Source organism: Mus pahari, chromosome 16, assembly GCF_900095145.1.
Source record: "Mus pahari chromosome 16, PAHARI_EIJ_v1.1, whole genome shotgun sequence".
NCBI classification, from domain to species: Eukaryota; Metazoa; Chordata; class Mammalia; order Rodentia; family Muridae; genus Mus; species Mus pahari.
Genome location: NC_034605.1, coordinates 67,506,111 through 67,515,855, shown reverse-complemented (window position 1 = coordinate 67,515,855; position 9,745 = coordinate 67,506,111). Strand labels below are relative to the sequence as shown.

General features: G+C 44.9%; 1 protein-coding gene across 1 annotated transcript; it reads right to left on the bottom strand.

Moving 5' to 3' along the window:
* Positions 1-1,046: 1,046 nt before the first annotated feature.
* On the bottom strand, positions 1,047-8,933 carry LOC110333858 (zinc finger protein 120-like). Its single transcript, XM_029547460.1, has 4 exons — positions 8,388-8,933; positions 5,091-5,217; positions 4,827-4,887; positions 1,047-3,881 (listed from the first exon to the last, which is right to left on the bottom strand). The coding sequence occupies exons 1-4, from the start codon at positions 8,835-8,837 to the stop codon at positions 3,161-3,163; spliced, it is 1,359 nt and encodes a 452-aa protein (XP_029403320.1). The 5' UTR covers positions 8,838-8,933; the 3' UTR covers positions 1,047-3,160.
* Positions 8,934-9,745: the final 812 nt, after the last annotated feature.

Genomic DNA, 9,745 nt, shown 5'->3' with positions numbered 1-9,745 from the left:
GAAAATGCCTTACAGCTGGATCTCATGGAGGCATTTCCCCAACTGAAGCTCCTTTCTCTGTGATAACTCCAGCTATGTCAAGTTGACACAAAGCTATCCAGTACAGTGATACTGGTTTCTTCTTCATCACCTCTAATTTCTTAGCTACAGCTAGCCAACATCAATGATCTCAATAGTCTCTTCTATTCTTGCCTCTAAAGACAGGGCCACATGGACAATGCTGCTAAGTTCTGCTGCTTTCTAGGGCTGGAACAGGACCCCTTCTATTACATTATCACCAGCTTTCTATTTTTCAACAACTTCACTGCCTAGGCTTGGTGCTCCTGGAACTTGCTCAGTAGATTATCCTTGAACTCAGAAACCTGCATGGCTCTGTCTCCTGCATGCTGGGATAAAAGGTGTACTTTTTAAAATTTTTTTTATTTTTTATTTTGGTACTTTGCCTTCTTTACCTGAAACTTGTTCTGTACCTGGAATACTTGAACCAGAAATATGCTTGACTGTTATCTCTTGGGATTTAAGGCATGTATCACCATGCCTAGACCTAAGTTTTTCCTTTTAGATCTTAAATTGAAAACTGAGAATAGTAATCACAATCCACAACTTGTTAATTTGACACATACTTTTATCTCCTTATGTCCATATGAAAACAATAACCAGGTTAAAAATAATGCCTACCATGATACTGTCCTTTCGTCTCTTGGGACTTAAGGCATGTATCACCATGCCTAGACCTAAGCTTTTCCTTTTAGACCTTAAATTGAAAACAGAATAGTAATCACAATCCATAACTTGTTAATTTGACACATACTTTTATCTCCTTATGTCCACGTGAAAACAATAACCAGATTAAAATTAATGCCTACCGTGATACCATCCTTTGTATCACTGCAGATCAGTAACTTCAGCTGGATGGAATATTGCCCTAATGTTACCATTCCTTTAATACCATATAATATCTTTGATCACAGGATTTAGTTTCATTCAACTTCCTGGTGAACCTTTATTCTTTGAACCTTACATTTTATATTTTTCATTTCTAAGATTATTATGCTTGATCAAAACAATCATATTGAGAGTAACCACAGGCCAAAGGATATGCTGGGATTTTCTGAGACTTCCTTTGTAAATGCAATTTATATAAATCTCTTGACCTTAGCTTCAAGGATACTCTTCAGACGAGGGCAAAAAAGCAGCAACATTCTTCAGCAAAACATCATAAAAACTATATACAGAGTTCAAATCACCCTTCAGTACCTATGTCCTCCATACTCCTACCAGGATGGCCCAGTAACTTCCACTTAATGCATGTACAAATCTAAAGTTTAAAAATCCACATTGTTCTAAACAAAAACATGATCAAGCCTATCGCAGCAATGGTTAAAGTCTGGGGTACCAACTTCTGTCTTAGATAGAATTTCCATTGTTGAGAAGAAGCACTGTGACCAAGGCAACTCCTATGATAGCAAGTATTTAATTGGGCCTGGCTTACAGTTCCAAATGTTTAGTCCATCAACCATCATATCAGGAAGAATGGCAGCATGCAGGCAGACATAATGCTGGAGAAGGAGCTAAGAGTTCTGCATGTTCATGAGAAGGCAGCCAAGAAAAGACTGTTTTCCAGTCAAGTAGTTGTAGGGGCTGTTTGTTCTGGCTGGCACTCCAAAGACCACCACCATAGTAATTCACTTACTCCAAAACAGTAACATCTACTCCCACAATGCACATGTCCTAATAGTGCCACTTCTTAGGGCCAAGCATATTCAAATAACCACAGTTTATATCTCTATGAACTCTTTCATGCATTTAAATATGATTAAAACAAAGGCTTTACCACATTGATTATATTCAAAAGGTTTTGCTCTAGGATGTGTCCTTTTATCTATTCAGAGTCTACTGTGGCATGTAAAGGATTTTTCCACCTTGCATATATTCATAAGATTTCTGTCCAGTTTGTATTCTATTCTGTCTTTGGAGACTATAATATGCAAAGGCTTCTTCACATTCACTATACTCATAAGGTTTCTCTAAAGTGTGTGTTCCTTTAAGTATTTGGTGAGTACAGTGACATGCAAAGGCTTTACCCATTCATTACAATCAAAGGGCTTCTCTCCACTATGTGCTCATTAATGTATTTGGAAATGAGTGTTATATGCAAAGGCTCTATCACACTGATTACATTCTTAAGGTTTCTCTCCTCATATGTTCTTTTATGTATTCAGAGATGACTGTGTCCTGGAAAGGCTTTACCTCATTCATTACATTCATGCAGTTTCTCTACAGTATGTTTTTATGTATGCAGAGATCATTGTGACAAGCAACAGGTTAATTAACTGATTACACTCATAGGGTTACTCTCTTGAATGTGTTCTATTATGTACTTGCAGATGGCAGTGAGTTGCCATCATATTACCGCATCAATTACATTAATAAGGGTTCAGTCCAGTGTGATTTCTCGTGTATGTGTAAAGAATTATCACATGCAAAGGCTTTACCGTATTGTTAATATTCATGTGGTTTCTCTCTTGTATGTGATCTTTTATGTGGTTGCAGATAATTGTGATAGGCAAATGATTTTTAAACTGATTACATTCATAAGGTTTCTCTCCCGTATGTGTTCTTTTATAATAATGGAGACTACAAAGTTGTGAAAAGTCTTTACTACACTGATTACATTCATGAGGTTTCTTACCAGTATGAGAGCTTTTGTTTTGGAGACTAATGGGTTATGGCATAGGCTTTAGCACATTGACTACATTCATAAGGAATCTCTCCAATAAAGGTTCTTTTATGATTTTAAGACAAGAACTTTGTGCAAAGGCTTTTACCACATAGATTACATTCATAGGGTTTCTTTCCAGTATGTGTTCTTTTATGTTTTTGGAAACTTCTCCCCTGTGAACAGGCTTTACCCCATTAATTTCATCCCTAAAGTTTCTCTCCAGTATGTGTTCTTCTATGATATTGGAGAGTACTGTTCCATGAAAAGGCTTTACCAAATTGAATACATTCATAAGGCTTCTCTCCAGTATGTGTTCTGTCTGTGGAGATGACTGGGTGTTGCAAAGGCTTTACCACATTGATTACATTCATAGGGTTTCTCTCCAGTATGTGTTATTTTATAACATTGGAGATAACTGGGCGTTGCAAAGGCGTCACCTCATTGATTACGTTTATAAGGTTTCTCTCCAGTATGTATTCTTTTATGATATTGGAGTGTTCTCTCTTCTGCATAGGCTTTACCACATTGATTACATTCATAGGGTTTCTCTCCAGTATGTGTTCTTTTATGTCTTTGGAGATGACTGGGTCTTGCAAATGCTTTACCACACTGTTTACATTTATAAGGTTTCTCTCCAGTATGTGTTCTTTTATGATACTGGAGATGATTCCCCTGTGAAAAGGCTTTACCACATTGATTACATTCATAAGGTTTTTCTCCAGTATGTATGCTTTTATGTCTTTGGAGATTACTGAGTATTGCAAAGGCTTTACCACATAGAATACATTCATAAGGTTTCTCTCCACTATGCGTTCTTTTATGTATTTGGAGATGACTGTGCCATACAAAGGCTTTACCACATTGATTACATTCATAAGGTTTCTCTCCAGTATGGGTTCTTTTATGATATTGGAGATGACTGGGTCTTGCAAAGGCTTTACCACACTGATTACAGTCATAGGGTTTCTCCGCAGTATGCGTTCTTTTATGTCTTTGGAGTTGACTGGGTCTTGCAAAGGCTTCATCACATTGATTACATTCATAAGGTTTCTCTCCGGTATGTATTCTTTTATGATTTTGGAGATGAATGGGTCTTGCAAAGGCTTTACCACATTTATTACATTCATAGGGTTTCTCTCCACTATGACTTCTTAAATTCCTGCAATGATATTTGGCACATGCAAAAGTTTTACCATACTCATTACCCTGATAAATCATTTTATAGCATCCTCTTTTTATATGAGATTTCTATATAATGTATTTCATGTATCTGAATAAAAATGGAACAACAGGTATATAATGTATTTCATGTATCTGAATAAAAATGGAACAACAGGTACGTTGCTCCTTTCAATAGCCTTATGCTCACATGGTTTTATCCATTCTGACATGTGATACACCCATTAAGAGAAGAAGAACAAATGAAAGGTTTCCACATTGCATTCACACCATATGACTTTTTGTTTCTTGTAGAAATGTGGTATATAGATTAAGGTTTCTTCATGAAAACATTCCCGACACTCATAAACTGACCAATAAACTTAGCAATGTCACTACAAGAATATGAGTATCACAAACTTTACAATGAACTATTTGCTTACCAGAAGGTTTTGGATATATATTTATCACTATTCAATGTGCAACATCTAAATATTATGATACTATACAGATTAGTAGTTCTACAGCATAGCTCTAATGGAGCTACAAATCAGATAAAGGTATTTCTTAAGGCATATTTCCTTGTCTTCTTTCTTAGAGGAATACCTTGCAAACAAAAATTAGATAACTGATATTGAGGGACATGGTTTTGTGAGAATATAATTATATCTATACTTAAAGGACTGATTTTTTTTTTTTTTTTTTTTTTTTCGAGACAGGGTTTCTCTGTGTAGCCTTGGCTGTCCTGGAACTCACTTTGTAGACCAGGCTGGCCTCGAACTCAGAAATCCGCCTGCCTCTGCCTCCCAAGTGCTGGGATTAAAGGCGTGTGCCACCACCACCTGGCCCAAAGGACTGATATTTTACACTCTTTTCCTTAGTGCTTCCAGAAGATATTAAAATTTCCTCAGAGGCATAGTTGTATCAGCTTGCACATGAAAATTACCTTTCATGACTTGTAGAACTTTGACATTGTTCTTCAATATGATGATCTTCCCAATTGTAGCCTAAAATACAGTACCATAAAAAAAAGAATGTATACTATTGGAAATTAGACAAAATTCAAGTTACTGTGAATTCTCATAGCACTGACCGTGATTTATTCACCTCAATCTTCCTTGTTTTTCAATTGAAAGGGCAGAAGTTCATCAATAACCAAGAAACATTTGTTCTCTTATTTTGAAAAGCAAGAGAAAATTCACAGTCATACCTACAGCAGTGAGGTTCCAGTAGGTCTCCAGCATCACTTCTTTGTAGAGATTCTTCTGGGAAGGATCCAGCAAATTCCACTCTTCTTTAGTGAAGTTCACATGCACATCATCATAAGTCACTGCATCCTAAAATATCCCATAAATGTGTACAACACAAAGCATGATACTGACCTCACTGTAAAGTAAATATACACTTCCTCCACAATATATTCATATATTTCTGGTGCTTCCTTCACTGATTTTTTTACCCTTTTATAATAATGGCGACTACAAGTTGTGAAAAGTCTTTACTACACTGATTACATTCATGAGGTTTCTTACCAGTATGGGAACTTTTATGTTTTGGAGACTAATGGGTTATGCATAGGCTTTAGCACACTGACTACATAAGTGCAGCTAGCTCAGAGCAGGGAAGGATATGAAATGGAGAGTTCAGAGCCTGTGTTGCCCAGGGATGAGCTGTCTTTAACCCTGGGTTCCCAGGCCAGTGAGACTAAAGAGGTGGCTAAAACAGCAGGAAGGGGAACAGAGAAGCAGATTGCCCCACAGACCCTGAAATAAGACCAACGTGTGGATGCTTCATTCCTCCTCAGAATAGAGAACAAAATACCCATGAAAGGAGTTACAAAGTTTGGAGCTAAGATGAAAGGATGGACTATCCATAGACTATCCCACCCAGGGATCCATCCCATCATCAGCCACCAAACCCAGACACTATTACATATGCCAGCAAGATTTTGCTGAAGGGACCCTGATATAGCTGTCTCTTGTGAGGCTATGCCAGTGCCTGGCAAATACAGAAGTGGGTGCTCACAGTCATCTATTGGATGGAAAACAGGGCCCCAATGGAGGAACTAGAGAAAGTACCCAAGGAGCTGAAGGGGTCTGTAACCCTATAGGAGGAACAACAATATGAACTAACCAATCCCCCCCCCCCCAAGAGCTCGTGTCTCTAGCTGCATATGTGGCAGAAGATGGCCTAGTCGGCCATCATTGGGAAGAGAGGCCCCTAGGTCTTGCAAACTTATATGCCCTAGTACAGGGGAATGCCAGGGCCAAGAAGTGGGAGTGGGTGGATAGGGGAGCAGGGTGGGGGGAGGGTATAGGGAACTTTTGGGATAGCATTTGAAATGTAAATAAAGAAAATATCTAATAAAAAAAGTTAAAAAAAAAAGACTACTGGTCTAAGGAAGATATGATAATTTTGTTGGAATGGATGAAAAACAACTTTTCATCAAAACTACAGAGTCACATATGGCCTGGGAACAGAGTCAATCAGGAGGGGAAAAATGATCTTAGTCCTTTCCACCCTGTAAAACAGGGTAGGGAGAGCTTGATTTTGCCCTGGATGCTGTCTTGAAGAGCTTTCTGTCATGGGCAATGTAGGTCCTGGTCCTCTTGGTGGGTGTAGGTCCTCTTGGTAAGGATTTAACCCATGGTGAAGGTAACTAAATTGATTGGGATGGAAAGTCTCTTTTCCTCTCAGTCACAGAATAGTAAAGTGTTACACACATAATAGACAGCCACAAGGGGGAGGTAAAGGCTACCCAGCAGATTCCTCCATTTGCACAGAGTAGAAAATGAAGACAGGATGGCAGCTGTGAGTTTGCTCTAACCTTCCCAGCAATTAAGACTCCATCCCTTCCCAGCACTTGGGAGGCAGAGGCAGGCGGATTTCTGAGTTCGAGGCCAGCCTGGACTACAGAGTGAGTTCCAGGACAGCCAAGGCTACACAGAGAAACCCTGTCTCGAAAAACCAAAAAAAAAAAAAAAAAAAAAAAAAAAAAAAAAAAGACTCCATCCCTTTATCAGGCTCTGGAACATCTTCTAAGGCCTTTATGGGTACAACTCCCCAGCATATCCCCTGTAGTGGTGCTCCACATTCACTTTGGTGATCTCCCTCCACAAATACTCAAGAAAAATCCAAAAACCAAGGCACACAGAGAGAAATTTGACAGACAAGCCACTGACACAAAGAACAATGACTCATCTTTACAGTCAGCCTTTCGTGATGATGTCATAAACGGCCAGGGCCTGTGGGTTGAGGGGACGCGGGGTGGGGGAGGGGGAGGGGGCTGCAAGGAGGCTTCGAGGGGGAGAAATACAAGGCAGGGATACTGTGGAGGGGGTGCCAGGGTCACAGGCAGAGATTCAGGCCACTGGACCCCTCTGGTCACTCTCACCCCACCCCCATCCTGCCCCAAAGCAGCTGCGGCCCCGCCCCAATCCCCACCCCTGGCAAAGAGATTTTTTAGACTCAGGCCAAAGCAGCTGCACCCACACAGACCAGGCTTTTGACACCCTCAGGCCTCTTCCGGGTTACTCTCAGGTGTGCTGGTTGGGTTGCAGCTATCAGGGTTGGTGCACCTCTCTGCCTCTTCCTTCCTGGCAACCCAGTGAGGTCACACTGTGTGCCGTGACCACGCCCCCTAACCTTCGCCACTCAGGTCCCTAACAGGGACACAGAGCCCACACGTGGCATTCACGAAATCGCCCTGGGACATCCGTGATTTCGCCCTACCCACCTCTGACCCCTGCCCCACGCCTGCCCGAAGTCCTGCGGAACCGGGACAGAAAAAATGAAATTGCAACTCCAGGCCAGCTCCACCAGCGCCTACACACTGCAGGGTCATCCCAGTCACCACCCAGGGACCAGTCACGCGTGCCCTCGGGGGTCCAGGCTGGGGTCCGCTGTGCCCGCGAGGATGGAGGGCAGGGAGCCCGCAGGGGTCAGGAACCCCGGGGGACTGGGGCGGCACTTAGCGGGATCTATGGGGCGCGGCGGGCTGCGTGGCCATGGTGGAGATGGTCAGGGGTCATGGCTCGGTCCTCCGAACTCCACACAGCCTCTCTCCTCCCTCTGTGGCCAGAGTCACGTGACTCTGGCCAGGAAGAGCAGCTGTGGTGACGTGGGCGGGGTCTGAGTTCGGCGGGGGGAGCGGGGGGGGGTCACAGAGTGTCTCTGGGATGGCGCGGTGCTCCCTGTCCACTGAGGTGACCTCTGCCATCCCATGCGACCCTTGACCTGTGATTTGGGGCTGCCCTCACACTTGACCCCGATATCACACGTGAACCCCCAACCTGTGACCCCAACATCTATATTGCCTTGTGACCCCGACTCTGTCCGTGGCCCCAACATTGCCCTGTGGAGTCGCGACTGGATCCATATACGCCTATCTTCCTCCTCTCACAGCCTCGTCCACTCCACGTTCTGGACCCTCCCCACCCACTCATGACGTCAGGTGTCTTCCTGTGACGTCACAACCCCCCCCCCGTCCAGGCTTCCACACACTCACCTCTCTAGGTCCTGTCCTCCTCCTCTGGCCTCGTGCTGGTCGGACGCAGGCGGGGGAGCCAAGGGACACCGCGTGGGCAGGGTCAAAGGTCGCACGGTGGGGTGTTGCGGCGTCGTGGGTGATGGGGCCGGGAGACTCGGGGTCACGAGTGGTGGGTTCACGGTTAGAGAGGTCAAGGGTCTTGGGATCAGGGCTCGCAGGTTGGGGTATCACGGGGTCACAGGTGACCGAGTCAGAGGTCGTGGGGTCGGGGGTCGCGTCCTGGATGTGCCGTAGCCCGTTCGGCAGAGCGCGGTGTGTATTGGGATCGCTGATCCAGCACAGGAACAGCTGGTAAACCTTAATCTGCAGCCGAGGCTGCAGCGGCTTCCCAGGCGGCATGGCGGCGACGAAAGTGCGGGATGGACCAACAGACTGACCCGAAGACCCGGTACACGCCCGCGGACACATGGACCCCGGAACAACCGCAGAGATCTGCGGCTTAAAAACCGCGCTCTGGTACTAGTGCCTATTCCGGCGCGGCGTGGTGGCGTCACAACCCCGCGACCAAAACAAAAGGGCCACCTCGCGTGATAACGTGGAGGGCTGAGCTATAACCAGGCGGCGTTGCTTTCGGTTAAAGGGGATCAATTCACAGGGTGCTAAAGGCGGGCGCGCAGCGATTGCGTCATGAGGCGGGACCACAACAAAGGCGGTGCTGACGGACCCGGGCCAAGGCGTTAACAAGGTGGCTGCTTGTCAGTTAACGGTTTCGAAACAGTCACGGCAGCCACGGTATAGAATCCCGGCCAGCGGTGATGGCGTCAACGGCTTCAACCAAAACAAGGCGGTCGCGCAGATGAACAGGGCGTGTGGGGATTATGTCAGGAGCTGCAGCAGAAACATCAAAAACAGGGCAGGCCCACCGTCAGACTCGGGTGGCCAGTGACAGCACGGACTTGATTCGTCACATAACCCCTAGCGGGCTCACCAGTCCAGGGAATGGCCGCGAGGTCGCCCTCGCAGTCTTCCGAGGAGCTCGCGATGGTGGAATTGAGGGGGAAACGAGACCTGTATGCGTGCGCACTTCCAAACTCAAGTGCCAGCTCCACAGCCAGGCAGATGGGCGTGCGCACTTGGTTTTCCACGCTGCTGAGGCAAATATAGTGCGAGCCTCCAATTGGCATGCGCATTGGGGTGGGTTGCGCAGTGCTGAGTAGCGCATGCGCACTGTGAAGATGCCGGCTGAGCCTAGCCACGCCCTCAGGAAATCTTAGTCACTGACCCTGTCAGTAACAGTGACAGAGGGCAGGACCTGGCTCCAGTCACCATGCCTATGAATCACTGTGACTGAGGGCAGGACCCGGTTCCTGTCAGTC